The sequence below is a fragment of the Ptychodera flava genome, chromosome 13, assembly GCF_041260155.1.
Source record: "Ptychodera flava strain L36383 chromosome 13, AS_Pfla_20210202, whole genome shotgun sequence".
Classification (NCBI taxonomy): Eukaryota; Metazoa; Hemichordata; class Enteropneusta; family Ptychoderidae; genus Ptychodera; species Ptychodera flava.
Window position 1 is genome coordinate 11,973,229 of NC_091940.1, and position 22,054 is coordinate 11,995,282.

Genomic DNA, 22,054 nt, shown 5'->3' on the forward strand with positions numbered 1-22,054 from the left:
TGGAATATCAACGTTCCACTGCCAACAATAGTGACATAATGAAGCACATAAATTCCGACAATTTCTGTTTGAAGGGGACTAATTTCAGGCCCAATTAGTCCATTCAAATCAGTGGTTACACCTAGAGTTGTAGATCATAAAAATGTCATTTGTGCATCAGGTGGAGTGGGCATTCTTGTAAAGAATATTTTATTTAAGGTGATGCTGCACGTAACACAACATATTTTGCTCAAAATCGCTTTTTTGAAAAGATTTATTCAATTTTAAGTAATGTGTCCACCGATGATTCCAATATTGGTTGGGTTCACCTTTTAGCTTGCAAAGCAGTCGTAAGTTGGGTGAGACAGAAGTATAAATCATGCAAATGTATGCAGATCACCCTTTTCTGCCGTATTCCCAATTTCAAGATTTCCAAAGAACTTAACTCATCTCTGGCTGGGTCAAATTTTATGACTTTTCACATGATGTTCTTTAAATACTATTCACACAAAACGACTATTTTGTTTGGCAATAAAGATCATACACTTTGAATGAGGCATTTTAATTGTTTGTATCATGATTTTAATCACTCTTTACGTGTGTCAGTCTTTCAACTTTGGAATGAGAATACATATTACAAAATAAAAGTCTTTTAGGGGCTGTTAGATATTTCAGCAGAACTATTAGATATTTCTTGGTGGTCACAAATTTGCTCCAATACTTGCCGTTAATGGGAACATGGGCTTGGACAGATGTCCTTTACTGCACCAGCTTAATATGGCTAGATTATGGAATCGTTTACTATCAATGTCACGCGACAGAATAACAAGACAAATTTTCTTATAGGAATATATTGGCTGAGTTCAAATAACTGGGCCCAGGATGTTTTAAGAATGTTTACAGAAACTGGTTTACTCATAATATCGAGACATGCAATATTTCACTCGTAATGTAGATAATAAAATGCTCAACGGTAATAACTTGGAAATTAAAGTACATGAAAAGCCTCATCTTAAAAACATTCAAAAACATTACGGTATGGAAAGTTACTTAACATATGATTTTTCACGTTGTACAAAATCACCTTTAGGTCTGTTCAGACTAGCTATTCTTACTGTAAAAATGAAACTGGTAGATTTTCAAATACAGGCAACGGGCAAGATCTGTTTGACCTCTAATGTTTCGATTTGTTCTATGTACACAAAAGAAATTTTATGGTGAACTGATTTGTCTAAAGTGATTCGTGCAGTGATTCGTGCCATATGTTAAATAAATACAATCAACGGCAAATTGTGTGGAAATAAATTTGTTATTACAGAACTACTGAAAGGAAAAAACAAGTTGCAGATTTGGCGAGAATCGTTAAATTCGACCGATCGCACCATTAAAAAAGTCGGTTAGAGCTGGGCCGCTATTAATCTCAAACACATATCCAGGCATTAGAAGTTTATTGGTATTTTATAATCAGCTAACTTCATAGCAGGTATAAGATACTGAATTTAATCTCTCGCTATTATTCCCTTTCCAAAATCTGATCACAGGCATTTGAGGTTGCTTTCAACTTGCACGTTGCATTTAACATTATCAAATATCAAATTGAAGACGAATATATCCCCGCTAAGTTTGGTGCGCAACGGCTGTCTTTGTCAGAGATTAATTCAATTTTCTGTTCACCACATGAATATCCAAAAATATGACATGCTAGGCGATTGGAATGGTAACTTAATGAAAAGAGGAAGACTTGACTCGTCAATTTGAGAAAAACAAACAAAACAATTTCAAACACGCACATCAATCTGACAAAGAACACGAGTCTCTTATTAGTAAAAACAACAAGTTGGGGTCGGTTTGGGTTTAGGCCGTACAATTCAACGCAAACTGGAAGGAATCAAATGGGTATTTAGTGTATAGTTATAGTAAGACATCATAAAACTGAAACGTTCTCCCACTTTACAAATCCCAATATAACACTACCACCTTTTTTGAAGTTTACAAGTCTTTGTAGATTTTTTTTGAGGTGTTATCTTTTAGCAATACAACAACCAATCACAGAAAGAAAAGTTTCTATATATAATAACAAAAGAATCTTCAATGGTTCAAGGGTCAATATGCCAGAAAACACCTATGCCGTTTTCAAGGTTCTTACAGAATCCGATACTCTGCAGACGGTACATAGTAAATTCAATTTACAGAGACCCTAGTAGAGTAGTGAACATAAGTAATACAACGGTCATACACCATACGTAAACCTATAGCCAGTAATGTTTTGTAACTAGGACTTACCTGTCAATATCAGTATATGCTGAGGATGCTGAATGACAAACGTATACGTTACTGTCGCTTATATGGATTCTGTTTATAGATTGCATATGCACATTATTCACATGCAGATTTACCCAATTCTGTCACTGACAGGCGAACTGAAGTCCCTGACAGGGAGGGGCATGTAGGTAAACTTTGTACCGCGTTATTATAATGTGTACAGAAACCCCGAAACCCGTGTTTAACGATCCTACAGAATGCTGATGTCTTTCATTTGCCATTTTTCGTCCTTATGAAATTTGAATCATATTAATGAAAATTAACACATTCAAGCGCACAGTTGGTGTAATTATGGTATAAATTTCTGTCATCATCATCGTCGTCGTCTTCGTCACCATCATCATTATCATATTGTTGTTACAGTCTTCGTTGTCCTCGTGTAAATCTTCACCATCAACAACGCCATCATTAGTCCATGGGCTGGAGGAGCCCACCGTGCACCCACTCCCCCATTAACCTACTACATGGGTATTTTTTTGTTCTTGGGGATCTGCTGAACTAGAAAAAGATGTAACCATTGGATATTTTGGGATGCACTACCTGTCTGCACTGGGTTTTGATTCGTATGTACCGCAAAAAATGGCGAAAAATGGGTAGGGATAGGGGTACTATATCCTCCCCTAAATTCAGTAAACTGGCATGAAATAGCACAAATCTTACATTTTTGGAAAACTCAGATACTGCTCTCTCTGAGAAACACCAACTTTAGCAAAATTAATTTGTGTACATAGAATAGGACAACTTTAAAATGAATTTTTTTGACAATTTTGAAATTTTTTACCCAAAATACCATGTAACAATTGTGATTTACTTTTTATTAAGCAAAATTTTGACAGCATTTTTATTTAAATTATTTGTTCCGACATACTAAGCAAGAAAAAAGGTGTTAAAATTAGATATTTAACTATACACTACTTCTCTGGAGTCAATTTTGAATTGCGTGTATCTGTATGGGGTGCGCAAAAGCTAGGGGTAGGGGTACAACATTCTTTCCTTGATGAAGTAAACAGGCTTGAAATGCCATATACTTTATAGTTTTAGAAAGCTTAGATACTGGTCTTTCTAAAATGAATAAGGTTTTAGTAACAAAATATGATGACATAGAATAGGATAACTTTAAATTGATTTTTTCTGGTAATCAGGATCCCAATATTTTTTTCTGTCAAAAGTTTATTTCAAGTTTCTAACATGTACCTGTAGCAAATAACTCAAAGTTAATACACAGCATTGCCCTTTGTATTATGTCTAGGTAAATAATTGGTAGAATTTAGATTAGTTTTGACAGAAATTTGCGACATAAATTTTGGAGTATGGGGTAAACTATAGCCCTATTTCATGAAAATTATAGAAGATATTGCATATTGCTATATACCGCGTTTTCAAGAAGAAGAAATCACCTTTCTAATGATACCCCATAAGCTTGGTCTTGTGAAACAGTAAGCTCAGCAGATGACGTACAAGAAGACAGGTTTGACAAAAATCCATGTTGGTCACAAAATCGTAATTTTGCGGTACCCTTCAAAACCACAGGCTCTAGAGTCAATGCAGGCGAACCGCTAGCCGCCACTGATACAATAAAAATCAATGTGAGCAACAGCGGAAGCCATGCACGGAGACCGAGTAAATTTCAACAGACGGTTTCGCCCTCTTTTATCTCAAACACAACTTGCTTATTGGGGTCGATCGATGCTCCAGTTCATCAACTTCATGAAAAATCACACCAATATCCAAAATCTCTCTGTTACGTCCGTGAAAAAGCTGTGTTTTCGGAGCAGTGTCAGCTAGGAAACGCTGTTATCATACATGACCCACATTGACCTATCACGAATGTTCTGATTGGTTGTTCCTTTTAAGGGATACGTCATCCGTTTCAGGGGTGCTACACTCGAGAGATTTAGTTACATGTAATTACGTTCGATCAGTATCCGTAACGTCTTTGTCATGCAGTGTGCGAAACTCGTGCAAAATCTCTACTGGCCCAGCGGGCCAGTAACTTTAAAAAATCACTGGCCCTGAAGGAAATCAACTGGTCCTATCATCAGGTCAAATCCAAATATAGTGGAGATTTTTACCTGCGCTCAGTCTAGGGGCCAAGAATATGGGATTGAAAAATAGATAAAGACACCAGTTCAAAATCCTAACATCAAAACTGGTTTTTTTATGCCTTTTAATTCTTTTATTCTTTTTTAATTCTTCAAATGAAGATGACTATCAAAACCGAAAGTTGGGGCAACTGATCTCAGTGTTGAAAAACATGAAATCAGTAAAAGGTTAAGCACTAACACATAAACGTTTTCATTTCCTAAAATAGCCTTTCACGACAAATATTTCTAACATTGAGAAAAAGAGCACAAGCGTGGGCTTGAAACACGTCCCAACATGGAAATGCTAAGCATCCAAAACTCCGATCAGGGATGGGTAAGTTTTGGCAGCACAAACGCCGGATCACACACAAATGGAGTCAATACAACACTTGACTCTTCAAATAACGATTCTGACTTCTCCCTTTTGAGGGACTCATCATTAAAGTCAATGAAGGGAATACAAAAAATTAGGGCAACCGATAAAGAGAAATAATACTGAAATGTCCAGACCCATGTCAAAAGACAAATCACAAATTTAAAATGTAAGCGTAATCTTTACAGTGACCAACTTGAGGCAAATGGCCATCAAGGTCAATGAAGACGGTACTATGCACAATGTTTAAATATCGGACATTTACTTTTTAGTATCGAAGTTTGACGTCCGACATGTATCCGTCATCGTAACGATCTATATATCTGGTCTAAAATCGATACTAGACAATACAAGAATGACTTGCCTCTTGTCGCTGCACGACGGGTTTGAGAAATTGCCTATATTTTACCCCAGGCTGATACATATCGGCGATTTTAGGACTCTTTATAGTAAACGATACTAGGCAATTCTGGAATGACTGTGAAATCAAAGATATTTACTCGATATTTATCGGCGATTGGGACCCCAATATCGTCACCAGAATGACTCATCTCGTGTCTCGGGCACGTGTGGTCTATTTAAAATCACCGATGTTATCGGCGATTTCGGGACAAACGTCCGATATATAAGTCGGAGATTTGCATTTACCACCTCACAGATCTTGCTAGCCCGACTTCATCATTACGGCTCCAACTTCGATACTATACTTGTCAAATCGGGGGTAAATAATCGATGTATATCTGGGAGATCAAAACCTTACAGATTTGGCCCCGCGGTCTAGCCAAGCCCGACTTCGATAGTCCGACTTTAATTATACGATACTAGACTTGTCTAAAAGGTGGGTAAATATCCAATATATATGGAGGTTTCACCATCTTCAAATCTGACCTTAGTTTTAGTCAAGGGTCTATGATCTGACCAAACTAATTTCGATATTGTGTTGCCCAGTAGCTGCAAATATCCGATATCATATAATGTTGAAGTTTCATCGAAATCCAGTTTACCTCGACACATGCAACTCGATCGATACGCTAAACTATTATTCTTTTATGATCACGACGAGATCTCCACCCTAACACATGTAATGTCTTTCGCTTTGATGCAGTGCCGTATCTTTGAATGATTTTGTCAGGTATTTAGCTTAGCAAAACATTCTGGTAAACTTCTGTACAATAGGAAAAGCTACTGACCCGTCTTTAGGAACAGCAAGACATATTTCAAGAGTTACTGGTACGTCCGGCATGGAAACTGCTGGTCTCCGACCATCGGGTTAGCGTGAATTCCGCACGCTGTTGTGATAACCAGACGTTGCGTGCGTGTGGAGCAGTAGTTTGTAACGTCGAATGACACTTTTACACGTAGTCATAATTACTAATAGTATTTTTTTATAGATTTTCTAATGATTTCCGCGAATTTTGACAAGCAACCTCGTAGAGTATCACTGTAAATTGGCAATTATCTTTGAGGCCCAAAAAAAAAAGAAAAAAGAAAAGAAATTGTGCTGTTCTGTACAGATAACATGGTTTTCAAAAATAAGATAGGTAGGTCGGCAGGATTTTTTTTTCTTTTTACAAAATATTTTTATTCTTAAATATGCATTTTTCAGGGGTTCAGGGCGCTCAAACACTGGCCATAACATTTCCAGATAAAATGTACCATATAGGTATATAAAGGAAAAAACATAAGACATCCTCTTTCAAGCAAAAATCAAATGCCAAGTATCGAACGTGTGATTTTACGGATTTTTCTTTCTTTTCTTTTTAGTTCCTTGTTTACGTAGCTCAAAAAAATTAGGGTCGGCAGATAAAAAATAGAGTAGGTCGGGTTATCGGAACAGCACAATATTTTTTGTTTGACCTAAGAATACTTCGTATTTGCAACAGTACAAGAAGTTCTTGCTATGAGTTCCTGATACGAACGAAATGTAGTATTCCACATTATATCTGACGCCGTCACAAAGATTTCTGTAAACCATGTAAATAATTTTATCTAAGAGAATCGGCAAGTCTAATTCGAGGGTACAACGAGCTAAAGTAGTCCTCGCGTAGAGAAAATAATGTTTCTTAGAGCTTGCACGAATTTCGCTTGTTCACATTGTACTAACATGATCAAAACGAAAACAAAATACTATAGCAGTAGCCTGTACAATATATGCTTCCACTCCCACTTGCACTAGGTGCAAACCCCCTGTTAGGTATGGCAACAAGTCAGGAATGTTGAAGAAAATTTCATTCAAAGTAAGATAAGAAGTGAAAACATTAATGAGGAAAACTGTAAATCTTACTTAGCAGTATGAATACGCTGCCATAGCGAAGCTTGTGGTGCGGACAAGTGAAAGTTAACCGATATTTTGAATTTACGTTCGTAAAACCGTCATCCAATCACAAGCTTCCACTTGTGGGTCATGACCATTGATCCCAGTCAGTGCGGGTCATGTTTGATTATAGCGTTTCCTAGCTGACACTGCTCCGAAAACACAGCTTTTTCATAGACTTAACAGAGAGATTTTGGATATTAGTGTGAGTATTCATGAATTGATGAACTGGAGCATCGATCGACCCCAATAAGCAAGTTGTGTTTGAGATAAAAGAGGGCGAAACCGTCTGTTGAAATTTACTCGGTCTCCGTGCATGCCTTCCGCTGTTGCTCACCTTGTTTTTATTGTATCAGTGACGGCTAGCGATTCGCCTGCATTGACTCTAGAGCCTGTGTTCAAAACATGACCGTAACAGCTATTGAGTCCCTATATTTTGCCTGTTAAAATCCTATTTCTTATTCTAGGGATCCCAAGGCTTCTGAAAAATACAGGTTTGTTATCCTTTGGGGTTGGGGGAGATGCACATAGACGTCCCCTCTAGCCCACGGCCTGATAGATTGTTAGTAGGCCTAATGCTTGCTGTATAAGTAAGACAAGGAGGCATAGACAATTTTTCAAAATACGTCTTATCAAAATTATTTTATAGAACAATATTTAAAAAGTAAATTATAAAAATAGACAGTCATCAACAATCCATTTTATGATTTACTTTAAGGAGAAAATGACAATATGACTATGTGTGCGCGTTTTAAAGTCTTCTTTTTAAGGCTGTGCATTATTTCATTACAATAAAATGCCCATTCACGATATTCCAACGTGGCAAAACTTGCAATTTTAGTGACTAGAGACAATAATGCACTGTAAATACCCAATTTTGACATTTATTTTCTTCTTCAGCACATTGCAATTAGTAAATAACATCTATAAATCTGTTTGATTTGCTTCATTGAATAGTTTCTTCCGGTTAAAAATACCGAATTACCAGAAAAAATCGATTAACAGTCCGGGTCAGCTCCAAAATTGGAGACGCTATACCATAATATTTCCCCTCTCATTAGCCAATCAGCGGCCAGCGCGCCATCAGTAAAAACTGTATTTCCTGGCAACCTCCACATGCGTCCTTCGTTACGTACGCCATACTGTATCGAACTCCCGCGCCGTATTCTGTCATAATGTCGAACAGTTGTGTGGCCACTCTGTCAAAACACAATTTCAAAATCGCGTACCAGTTTTATTCTGGCGAAGACAACCAAACCCCATATATCGCTGTGATTCCTAGACTCTGGCTTGAAGTCCTGCGAAATATAAATCGTGTACCTACACAGATCGTTAAGAATACCCCATTGTATCGGAGATGGCAGCGATACAAATTCTACCGTATGGGGAACAGTTGTGTGGCCACTCTGTCAACACATTTTCAAAATCGCGTACCATTTTTAGTCTGCGTTTGACAACTACAAAACAGGTATCGTTTTAAAGCTCTGACATTGCTCTTCTTTCTTGCAAAATGTTATACGCGTACCTACACAAATACCTTTATAACAGTATTTCTAATAGAGATGACGAACATCCACAAAATGATTCTCGGTACTTGAGCGAAATCGATAAACTGGGGGTAGAAATGAATCGTCAATATTTCGAATATTTGTTCACTAATCGGACTCCTTGTTGGACATGACCTTCTGCAGAACACGTGGATTATGTTGACTTTCGAAATTCGTCGAAATTCACAAGACAGGGGCTTAATAAGCGGCCCAAAACTGCCGATCACACTTGGTGGGTAATTTGTGACCCAGCGTGACCTGTACTTTATTAATGATGTAATCTGGTCGATGATTGGCTGAATGCCGGAATACATTATCATAATGAGTCTCCAATTTTGGAGCTGACCCGGACTGTTTAAAGTTATCCAATTCTATCAAAACATGAACATAAAATGGCACTGGTATCCATGGAGACTGAAGCACTACTATGTCCTTTAGGCCTACTGTGTTTCTTTTCGATGCGTACACTCCACATTATGCACGTCACCAAAATTGAATGACAGGCGATCCGATAAGCTTATTTTATCTTTTCCGGGGGAATATTCTGAATAGAAATAACGGCAAATTTACAGGTCACTACACTGTGTGCTTGAGTCACCATCATACGGACGTATTTGCATGCTGTGTTTTGCGCGCGATTTTCGCGCAGTCAGTAACTTTTAAAGGGCAGAAAAAGGCTCGAAATGCGCAATTATGCGCAATCGCGCAGTCGAGAGAAAACCCTGGTGATGTATATTTTAAATGAATACAAAATAACTTCGACATTTTTAGGTTTGCCATAAGTTGTTATGAATAAGTAACTCGAAGTGGCTAACGTGTGAATGACGGCATGCTGCATTTAGGGGATCTTTGGAAATACAGTCCAAGTAAAATCAACATTTAAATTATTAGCTCATGGTAGAATTAACGTGTATAAAGTGTTGTCGTAAAAGGGATGTTATGTTCATTACTCAAGCAATTTTGTTGATGGGTAGAACCGCCATAGCTACCGTCTAGACCTTCCCGTCTTCAAATAGGCAAACTTTGTCTTCAGTAGGTATCTCTAATGCTGAGAATGACCTGGTGTAGCCGCGGGCGTAATGACACTTGATTTATTCGTCCTTTCGCAAAACATCTCGCAAATTGTCCGTTTTAGTGCACAATATATATACTGGGGCCTAACATGTCTGTGTTTGTTTGCCGGAACACGTCACAAGAGACTACTAGTATACGATACAGTAATATGAGGTTATTACGAAAATACCGCAAAGGATGCACGAGGACATTGGCGCAGCGTATCGCCCGACGCGAAGCGGAGGGCGATGCGAGGCGCCAATGTCCGAGTGCATCCTTTGCGGTATTTTCGTAATAACCTTATTATTATACATCTTACATTCCTGATCGGGGCATCAAAATGTCGGAGTAGTGACCGTTTTCGTGCAATGTCAACAATTTTTGTTCCGATTTTATCGCGCCAGTGTGGAACGCTACCTCGGACGCGCTTCTGCAAGTTTTGGAGTGTGTGCACTACACACATACGTACGTACAGAGCGCGCGCGAGACTTGTTCTGGCACTCGTCCAAGGGGTCCCTTGAAACCGTTCTACTGTGAACGCGTAGATACAGCCGCAGGGAATGGGGCGCCTTGAAACCGTGCCGTACGGAACGGGCGCGAGTTCCGTACGGCTTTTTTAGCGCACGCTAAATTCTATTGTTCTCGATGGTAGATGTATAGTAATCAGACATATTAGGATAGGACATTAAGGGTGAAATTGATTCGATCGATCGACAAAGACAAAGAGTAGGTAAATTAGGAATGACAAAAATTTCGACAAATTGACGAACACAATCGGAAAGAAAGTATATTTCATTCAAATTTTCTTCGATATAAAAGGGGAAAATACTAATATCACGATGACGTTGCAAGGCTCGAGCATATTTGTCAGTAAGTTTTACTTTACATGATGTCTTTCGTCGGGCTGATTTATTGTCTTTCTCGTCTCGACCTGATCGATGCTTTCGATGCTTTGAAATATCAGTCCACGAGGACAACAGAGAATTTTGATCGCTCATTTGCAGACATTCTCATTCAGCAGTTACAGTAATCTAATATTTAAGATGATTCACTGATTTTCCGAAGATGAATTGATAGAGAGGGTCGATATTGTTTGGGATTTTTTTATAGATTGATTGATTGATTTAATTAATTATTGATTGATATGGTTGATATTTTTCAGTTGATAGTGTGTATCGATCCTGTCCTAAAAATTACAAAAATGTTCAATTTCATTCATCGTTTGGCCTAGCAATGGATAAAGTCCGAGTTACACTAGGGAACTCGTTGAGCACGCGACGAGCATGGGGTTAGGCAACGTCAAGGGTGGTGTCCCAAACCGGAGACAAGATCATTTTTTGTACTAGACAATCGAATCAAATGGTGCAGTAACTCATTTGGATCGAAAACATATCAGAAAACACGCGGGCTTATCGACTTTATTAAAGCATGCACAACTTCCGACCTTTACAATTGTATTTGTTATCACTATGTGGTTTTAGTTCTTCTGAATTACATAGGTATTTTGACCTGAAATTTTGTGAACCCAATAATAACGCGGACTGGCACTGCCATGCAAATGTACGAAGCATTGCGATGCAGAATTCTGACCAAAGGATATTGTCTATGACACGCTAAAACAAACAGACAAACGAAAAGGAAGCTATATTTTTTTCCAAATAAAGAGAGTTTTTTAATTTTTTTATTGCATGGACTGCCATTTGTGACAAAAATTATCGAAGACTGAACTATCGACTTTGGTAATAATTTTATTCGAGAGAATGTTAGCAATAAAAGTATTAAACTTACAAAAAATATACAAATACGAAATCAATATTGAAGATAGCCAGTCGGTTGAATATTCTTAAAGCACAATACGCCTTAAAAACACAACCTGGGTATTTTCACTTCGGAAAACTTCGATTTATTGTATTGGTATACTGTTCTGTTTATGTTGTAACGAATTATTTGCCCAAGCTTTGATGACCAAATTTGTAACCGAATTAAGTGACCCCTCTGAGGTACAATTAATTGGATTTTGGGAACTTGCAAAGCATTCCTTTTACATCCAAAACACTGGTGTGCAACAGAAAGAAGTCTCGCCTAGGGACCTTCTTCTGAAGCTGGGCAATAATTGTAAATCTGTAAATATCACTGTGTGGTAAGAGAGGCTCGTCAACCATGTATACTTATGGAACGTAAGAAGATTTACTATAGCTGTGGCGGCGCAATAAGGAAATGGTTCAGTATTATTTGATACACCTGACCGACATCTTCCTGTATGTGAACCCCGAACTTATATACAAAATACGTGCATTTTTTAAGCCTTGCCGACACTCCTATAGATCCTTTGCATTAGGAAATACAGAACGCCGCAGAGAACAGAACTGCCAATAGAACTGCCGTAGATGTCGCTCTATCCACAGGAATGGTACCGGAATCTGGTGGAAGACAACAATAAACACCGTTCGTTCAGTCGACTCATGTTGAAGTGTCGTTTACATTTTTCATATCAAATTAGCATGTATATCATCGCTATCATAAACTTAGGGTACTTTATTTTGACAAATTAACATCCAAAAACCAATGAATACAGGAACAGATATTTTGACGTTCTTCAAAATATGTAAATGAGTTTACCGGCGGATTGTCACGGAAAATATTGTAAATCGTTCCCATATCTTGGTCTCATTTATTCTCTCATATCTTCCCCATTTTGTTATGCAATATTTTCCTCCAAGGAAACGAACAGGTTATCACACTAATCATTGCAGTGACAACTTGTGAGTACCTTGATTAAGGTTTGTATTGATGTGGGTCTCACTGCACTGGTCCTCTCGGCAACTGTCTAATTCATCATCGCACAGCGAGCATGGAGTTCCGCTTGTGTAAGGCTGCCTCGGATAATTTCCTCTGTGAAACGTCAAAAGCATGTACATATTAAAATTGCTGCATTCATCCCCGTTGGTCATTTATTGCATAAATTATATCTTATCTCTAATGATGGTTATATGTTTGCCCAGAAAGTTTTTTTACGATAAATACTGCTTTTCTTCATTTGATTAGTATTAGCTGCTCCTGCACACCAATATATGCAACATGTTTATATTATCGAGGTAGCTAGCAGAAGTAGACAGTGGGTCGTGAACCGATCGGTGTCATAGTCCCGGTCAAAGTAAACTACCAAAAACGTCTATGGCCTGGCTTGGCAGTGCACAGTTCTGTGGTGATGAACACTTGACCCGCGAGCGCGATCGATACGCCACAGCACTGCTGCAAATTGTTTTCATACCCAACATGTATTTAAGAGCAGCGATTAGAATGACTTCCAGATGTCGATATGACTTCAAATATAACTTTAAAGATAAGTCATGATTTATATGGACACTAACCCTCCCCATTTTTTAATTCTGTGGTCATCCCTGATTTTGTATAATTTCTTTCCAACTTAAGGTATTAAATAGCAGCTTATATTACATCAAAAATGTCCACGTGACTACAAAAGCGTCCGTTATGCGGTAGGTATGGCCAGACTTGAGTTTAACCCCCTATCTTACCGGACACTTAACATGGGGACCACTCTGAGGTCGGGGGCACTTTTGAGGTCTTCAAACGTCAGTGTTTCACAAATGAAATTTCAAATTGGTGAAATAAGTCGTCAACACTAACGTTTACCCGTACGGAAATAGCACAGGCTGTTCTGAGAAGATGTGTATATGACGTTTTTGGAAGCAGAGAAAGACACTGCAATTTACAATCAGGATAAAAATAACGGAATATAAATCACAAGCGACAGCTAAAGGAGAGATTAAAGGTTATAAGAGGTCTGCATCTCTTCAGAGAGGATTACCGTAAGTTGTTTCACTACCCATTACCGATAGAATACTGGTTCTTATTTCAAAATAAGGGCATTGCGAATGAGTTGAATAATAACATCTGATTCAGTAATAAATTTCAGATAATTCTCTAATATAATATTCAATGTTGCTACAATAAATTTGTAGCATTTTCTATGGTTGTTAAATTTTGCTTCGACCAAAAGACGGGCAACGAATCGTGGTAAACGTCCAATTCGTAATTATCGAGCAGTAAAGAAAGTGAACTGAGCGCGGGGAAAATTTCGGGATTATTATTGAACTAAAAACGTCATCATGCTGGCAACTCTCCCTATACTTACGCGGGTCCGTAATTGCAGGTGACCAGGAAGGCGTCCACGAAGTTCGATGACGTCACAGTCGGGCAGTGAGCGATGCCACAACCAACAGCATACGACGAAGCCCACACCACCTGTAGAGGAAATGTGGAAATCGACGAAACGCGCCAAATGAGGTATATGTTCACTTATGAATAGATTTAATAATTATATACCTTGTCCGAATGGCTGATCTTCAAACAAATTGTTCAATATTATAATTTGTTGGCATAATTGTAAAACTAATCGCCATATTCTGTAAAATCGCGATAAAATTTCGGCAACAGTTTAAACGGGAAGTTACAGGACCGTGGGCTCACAATAGGGGATTACCGATGACGGAAGTTTTGGAATTCTCATAGCATCGCTTTGACTGTATGATAAATTTGAATAATCATGATAGGCATGATGATGGGAGTCTAGTCATGATGGGAGTCAAATGATCGTACAGGAAACACATTTTGAAACATATGCATTCTCCGACAAAGAAAAACGGAACATTTTTTCAGTTTATTTTTTACTCAAGTTTAGTCGCTATATATTCACAGATATCATATGCAAGATTCAAAGACAATGAACGCCTGTAACATGGCAAAGTATTTAGATTCTGGGACTAAACACGGCACGTCCGATCAATAGCGTGACTTTCTTACATTTGCATAGAGCTGTAAATTTGAATAATGGTAATCGCTTAAATTCATGAACCAAAAACCTTAATTTGTGATTATGGGTGATTACACAATAAATGTATCTCTACTTTTGTCTCGGTTCTACGTAACGCCAAGCTTCACACAAAGATGGTAAACAGCGGTTATGTTCGTGACCTACCTGGGTGTAATGACCGCACACATTGGAACACGTGTTTGAGTCAAAATCATAATCACTCACTTCGCTATGCCAACTATCCACCACGCCCTCAACGTCGATCGAGTCCGAAGGGGAGTGCGGCCCTCCGAGCCAAAGATTCTGACCAACAATTGGAAATGAGGAGTTGTTTGGCGGGTTACCATGTCCCCATTTACATCCTTCGGACCATTCCTGAGCCATAGCTGCCAGGTCATTGTCCCATGACTGAAAAGAAAAACTTTCGTTTGTGCTTTTAGGAACGTTTAAAGTTTTCTCTGATTGCTTGACTCAGTTTTATCTTTGCAAAAGTTGTATTATTCATTTCTTGCAAGTCAAAGGCACAAAAACAAACAAAACTAACGATTGTCATAGCTTGATAACAAGATAACTTTTTAAACTAATGCCCCGTACAACTTTCAGAGATCAGTCATATATAACAGGCCGTGCTCTTCACATTCTCTTTAATGTTAACTCTGAGACTGTACAATAAAGGTCGAACCGAGGACTATTATAAGCTCATTGTTTTGTTTGCGCGTTGCCCTCGCGGCGTCTTCGTTACCGTTCGTCCAAGAACAGTTCCATGTCAGAATTTGACAGAATTTGAGAATTTGACATGGCTTGATAATTCGACATGTTATATTAAGTTGGTTATTTGGCTCTGTTTTAGATTTTCTTTTCCTGAAGTTGTATAAAATTTGGGGAGTAACCGTGAAAATTTTCGAGGCGAGAAATTTTCTTAATTTTGTTCAATTTTAGCGATAATTAATCGTCCATATTCTCTTTATCAACAATATCAACCCATTTACTTTGTAAAATTTCGGTTGTGTCATTTTATCTTCACTTTTTCAATTAAATGAACATAATACATGTTATCGTATACCTACATTCACGTGCCTGTGTGGGAGAAAGCGCCCTCAGATCCGTGCATTTTTTACGTATCACGCCCCGGCCCGGTGCCCAAATATGGGCAATCGCGTGCATTTCTGAACTACTTTGACTCTGGTTACTACGCACGTTGCTATCTGCAAACGTTCCATCCGTATACACAAAGCCAGCGCGAGATCAGATCGTAAGCTTAGTGGCGCGTGGCGACAGTGGAGCTGCGCCGGTGACATCACAGGGGACTCGTGCTTGTTGTTTATTTGTGTCTGTTTGTTTGTGTGTATGTGTTTGTGTTTGTTTATTTGTTATTTTTAATAAAATAACAGCAAAAAGCTGTTTTGTTAATATTTGTCAATAAAGAGCAGTTTATTTATTTGTTTGTTTGTTTATATATTTGTTTGTTTGTTTGTTTGTTTGTTTGTTGATACGTATTTCCGATGGTTAGGGTTAGGGTTAGGCTTAAGTTAGGGTTAGGGTTAGGGTTAGGGTTAGGCTTATTCACTCCCTCCATATATTGAGAGGGAGTGAATAAGCCTAACCTAACCCTAACCTAACAGCCTAACCCTAACTTAAGCCTACACCCTAACTCTAACCTAACTTAAGCCTAACCCTAACCCTAACCCTAACTTAAGCCTAACCCTAACCCTAACCATCGGAAATACGTATCAACAAACAAACAAACAAATATATAAACAAACAAACAAATAAATAAACTGCTCTTTATTGACAAATATTAACAAAACAGCTTTTCGCTGTTATTTTATTAAAAATAACAAATAAACAAAAACAAACACATACACACAAACAAACAGACACAAATAAACAACAAGCACGAGTCCCCTGTGGTGACATCGGCTTATATTTCTGAATTCTAGTGAAATCCTGTGTATACTAAGTGCGTGTTCAGAATAAATTACAATACATTGACATCACGCTTTTGTCCTTCTTACACCTCGAATGCAGCCTAGATCTTTGTTGGGCACGTACCAGTATGCATGTTGCTCTGCGCGTTCTAGAATTCTGCGGTAAACAAATGATGTCATTATATATGTCAGTTCGCGACCGAAGCGGCCATCGCTTTTCTGAAAAATTGACACAAATGGCGATGAAGTTTTTATATCGCACGCATTTTTATCGCCTAAACAATGTTGAATATTATGTGAACCACACATTTATCATTTCATAAGGTATATGATAAAACCTTTACGTCCCTTGGTCGTACAGCGTACGGCCCCGCGCACGCTCGGGCCCTTCCACCGTACGACCTCGGGCCGCAAAAGCCGTATCAGGGCCGTAAAGATTATACACTGAAGTAAAACGGTAAAGTGATACGCATGATATGATAACTTTGCCCTTTGTACATTTGTACAAACTAGATCTTGCTAAATCCCTGCAGCATCGATACCATATCTCCGTCCACAGGTCTCCCAATGCGATCATACTTGCAACATTGATATCGTGGAACTTTAAGGCCCGTTAGCTGTATCCTTTAGCATTATTTTTTGTGATTTTATTTCCAAACTAAAACAAGTTCATGGGAATGTACTCATTTAGGGGTGTTTATACAGGTAGAATAAACTGTCTACTGGGACTACATGTGAAATTTTGAGCAAGAAAAATAATAACTGTTTGCCCAAACATAAAATGGCGCCCTCATGCAGATAAAGCAAAAACACAGTACGCAGTGCATATATGCATTGGAATCTTCACAGACAAAACAGAGTAGTCCAATATAATATATACATAGTGCTGAATGTTTTCCACTGGGACACCATATGCTATTTTTTTTTTAATATTACCAAAAAAGGCGGGAAATCAAAATAACGGTTTAAATTTAAATTTACTTGTCCAATTTTTCAGTTATAAAAGACTATATCTCGAAATTAGCTGTAGTCCCGCGTCCACAGACTACCAACTTTTCCCTGGGGCTACCAAAACCTATGCAATGGTAGCCCACACGGACTACCAAAGCCTGGGACATAAAATTACCGAGTGGGCGACATGATGTTGGTCTCTGTGAGATGACCGACGCTCATACTGTCGGCGCAGCTGGACACAGCAATCGAATTTGTTGCGACAAACTTTCAATAAAATATTATCTGGACTGATGTACTTGGATGACAGGCTCGGGAAATGATGGCCAATGAAAATCCATTTTCATGGTTATGTAATCACAATGTATCAATCACAATTAAACACAAAATTATTCAAACTGCAAAGAAAAAGATGACGGTTCCGAAGTGTACGAGTCTCATCCCATGATAGTGTACTATGGTGGAGAAATATAGCCAAAATTGCCACGAAAGTATTAGGAATATGACTGTACCAAGTTGTCATCCTGAAATTCATAGCCAACTTATTTTAGCCATGTTATGTTTACACGTGCTGAGTGAAAAGTCGTTGTCATGGCGAATATCAAAATTTGCATATAAGCTCTTCTTATGTGTGAATAGTTCGTCAAACTTTAAGGCGTCACCGTTGTCCACTACACATGCTATACCGTTCTCCTAGGGCTATGATCTGCGGGTATTGATGTCAAGTGACTAGAAAATTCACTTTCTGGATAGAATCATGAAAAATGAATCTTTCATTGTCCAGATATAAATAAAAATATCCTTTACAAATAACTCTTCACACATGCATGGGCTACCAGACCTTGTCACTGGGCTACCAACTTCAGAAAATGGTAGCCCAATGGGACTACCGGGGAAAAAAAGTTAATTTCGAGCCCTGACATATTTTCAAAGTTGAAGACGAGTCAGGTTTCCTTGGAATGGATTGAAACGTTTCCCTTCGTGACTTTCTGTCCATCATGGGAGTGTTCATGGTCAGTTTTCCGCGGATTCGTGATAGGGAAATCAGGGAAATGTCATCCCACACGTGTTGTGGTGCCAGGAGATTGACAATAAAGACAAGTTCTTTCGTACGCTTGCCTGACTCCAAAGTCTCGAAACCTATCCCCCAGTTTTGATGTGATCTTGCAAAACTGAGTTGAGAAAATTGTCGTTGCGCACAGCAGTCGATCAACATGTGACATCACAACAATCGCCGTTAAATAATCGTGAATGGCGAGACTCATCGAAATCCTATTTAGTGATTCAGTACTGGGAGAAAGCCGACATATCAGCAATCGTTCAATCATAAATTATGAACATGTGCATTCGTTATTTTATCATTTGAAATGTTGTTTCAGACTCGCCCTCCACGCAGTGTAAATGTCCGAATAATTACCTCATTTTACAGAAATCACAGTACTAAAGGATAATCAAACTGACAAATAATAATATTCATACTAGGCCTCTGTGTTGGGAATTTTCGACATCTCTTCAATTGATTAATATCTCTTACGGTGTTGGGTTGTGACATGTTATGTTCGATGTAGTGCATTGGCGAGGATTACATGTAACTTTCCAGATATTTCAGTAATCGCGAGCTGCAGAAAATTCTCCGTTTTACAGCTGTAAACAACACATAAGGAGTCGGGGCAAGTTTTGACACGGTTACTCAACAACCGTGACGATGAAAGTGACAACAAAACAAGGTTTAATTTATCGATAAAACTGGCAACACTTTGAGTTAATGCGCTATCTTGCGTCAGTATTGTTCAACATATTTTAACGATGTTCCGCCTACATGAAAAGATACGTACATGCCATGTCAATAGGTCAACATGGACGATAGAAAATGCTAGACCAAAGCTATCTGTAGTCATCGCGATAAGCCCTTGAGTCCCTGATACAGCCTTTAGCATACACAAGTGGTCGCACTTCCTAACCGTTGCATGAAGCAATTTGAAGAGGGTATTGGAATTCTACGTATATTGTGTTTAGATTTTGTTTATATCATTCGGAAAGAGTGTCACTTTGAAAAATAATCCTCGACAGTGTTTACCCTGGATACCTCGGGAAACATGTTTGCCCTACTTGGCATACCCAGCTACATGCAAAACAACCTTTACTGTGTGTTGTGTTGTGACAGTCCGGATACGAAAAAATACCTCTTAGTCTATCTCTAGCTGAGTTACAACGTTTTGTCGATTGAGTATACGAATGTTCATTGGGTGACAACAATTGTCTGTTTCGATGTTAGTTTCGGTGTCACTTTCTGTGTCACTATGTAATTCACAAGCAGTCTTGACAGAGTGTCTATCACTGTTCATGTTTATTTCCGCTATTTGTTTCCCTTTTTTAAATTGCGCCACTTAAAATATTAAAATTGCCAAAATAGATCAGCTCTAAAAAGATTGCACTTTTATCGTAAGTTCTTGTATACAGTTCATAGTTTCAGTGAGAGGACACTCTTACCATGTACTTCATATCGGCTGCTGTGGGGTTGACGTTTGTTCTGTGATAGTTGTGCCGTGCTAACATGGTGCTGATCTCATCCGAAGTGAAGTCGGTGGAACGTTTGACTCGACGTTGATGACTTGATCCCTTACCGTTTTCTTGGCTTCCTACATTGAAAAATGACTTGTTTGACTTCTCAACACTGGGTTCGTTATCTGCAGAGATCAGCGACAGAGTGGTCACAGCCAAAAGCAGCAAAATCCGCGAATGTACTCCTGAGGTCATATTTGCGAAAGTGGGTTAGAGCAGGGTATCGCGTGACTTCAAACAAGGAAGTGTTTACTGTGTCACTTTTAAATGTGGGCAAATTTTTCAATTTGGACATTTATCGCCAGGGGGCGCGACTCATTAAATCGTTTGTGTACTATACCAGTCAAGTCATCATTGTAGCATTTGAGGAGTAGGGAATTTGATATTTGAACAGCCCTACACTGAAAAAATGGTTCTAATGGAACACTTCATATTCATCGGTGAAGTGACACAATTGACGTCTGACTAAACGATAACAACTTTTGTACCCCTTTACAACCAGCAAATGTTCCTCAAACCGGGGTCCTGAAGGTTCCAAATACAGAAGTTTGGACTGCTAAATTCACGGAAGCTAATCTTTGCTTTACTTTACTCACCTTACTACCCTGTTCAGTGGTCTGAACAAATTCGTTACTTATAAATCCCTAGTTCCTATTTGGTCAATGCTATACATATCAGCTCAGTCTACGGCCCATTTTCCTATAGGCCTATAAAAGCGACGACGTGTATTACGTTTTGTAGAAGAAAGCACGATAAAAAGCAAGCACGCTTGAAGAAATACATGACTCGGCCGATTTCCTATTAGTCCAGTCAATCTAAGCCAAAAAAGGGGTAAACCTAGGACTAATTGCAACAGAAATTATTTCTTCACCATGACTTTCCTTGGGGTCCTAGAAATGACATACTAAAAGTATAGAAAAATCTAAGTGGTGCAACAGGTCCTAATTTGCATAAACATAAAAGGGAATCATTTGCATAATATTATTACTAGTAAACACTTTCTGTGTAATGAAGTGATTTAAACTTGACTTTTTAGGGATTTTTAATGATTATTTTTTGTGATTACAATTTAGGCAATGTTTTTGAATAAATTTTACTGTAATTAAAAACTCCCCATTTGCATAAATCCAATATGGCGGCCATAAAATCCAAATTTTCCTTTTAATCCATTGATGAAATGACTAAATTTAACTTAAGACTAATTGCAACAGAAATTATTTCTTCTTCATGCAATTTTGGAAGGTCCGAGAAATGTCATCCTAAAAGTATAAAAAAATCTAAAGGGTGCAACAGGTTCAAATTTGCATAAACACAAAAGGGAATCATTTGCATGATTTCATTATCAGTAAGCACTTTCTATGTGATGAAGGGATTTAAACTTGAATTATTATGGATATTTGGTGAATATTTATTGTTATTACAATTTGGGCAGTGTTTTTGAATATGTTATACTATTACTTAAAAAACTCATTTCCATAAATCCAATATGGCGGCCATAAAATTCAAATTTTCCTTATAGCCTACCAATTGAATCACTAAATTTAACATTGGATTAGTTCTAACAGAAAATATTTTTTTAACATGCAATTTAGGGAAGGTTGCAGAAATGACAGACTAAAAATCAAACAAAATCTAAATTGTGTACCAGGTCCTAATTTGCATAAATTCAAGGGAGATTGTGATTATAAATTGCAGCTGTTAAATGATTTTTGTTAAATTTATTGAGTACAGTTGACGGGGTGGAAATTATTCTAATGTTTGAAAAATGTTTATTAAATTTGGTTTACTTTTAAGAAAATCTCATTATTGTCATTAATCAAACGCGGCTGCCATGACATTCTCATTTTCCTGTAAAGTTAACAATTAGTAAAATTAGTAAACGATAATTTAAAAAGGATCGAATGCAACAAATTATTTTCTCAATATACACTTTTGCGAGAAATGACATCCTATAAGTCAATACAATAAAAACCAAAGTTGTACAATAGAGCCTAATTTGAATTAACATTAAAAGCAAGCATTGATATTAACCAGCTGTTGATAAAGTTTCTGTGATTGGATTGGCAACTGCCCTCATTCCCTGACGCTCCCGTTAGCCAGTCGTTAA

The 22,054-nt window shown here is 38.0% G+C and overlaps 2 protein-coding genes across 2 annotated transcripts in view; both read right to left on the reverse strand.

Annotated features, from left to right (window-relative positions):
- The window catches only part of LOC139147419 (uncharacterized), a 49,060-nt gene extending 46,764 nt beyond the window's left edge, over positions 1-2,296 (reverse strand). Inside the window, exon 1 of the mRNA XM_070718517.1 lies at positions 2,263-2,296. The gene's annotated coding sequence lies outside the window, so the exon portion shown is untranslated. The remainder of the gene's footprint in view (positions 1-2,262) is intronic.
- A 9,106-nt stretch (positions 2,297-11,402) lies between these two features.
- LOC139147420 (GLIPR1-like protein 1) lies at positions 11,403-20,195 on the reverse strand. Its single transcript, XM_070718518.1, has 5 exons — positions 19,876-20,195; positions 14,672-14,914; positions 13,829-13,938; positions 12,443-12,564; positions 11,403-12,092 (listed from the first exon to the last, which is right to left on the reverse strand). Exons 1-5 carry the CDS (start codon positions 20,140-20,142, stop codon positions 12,007-12,009), a joined length of 828 nt encoding a protein of 275 aa, XP_070574619.1. The 5' UTR covers positions 20,143-20,195; the 3' UTR covers positions 11,403-12,006.
- Positions 20,196-22,054: the final 1,859 nt, after the last annotated feature.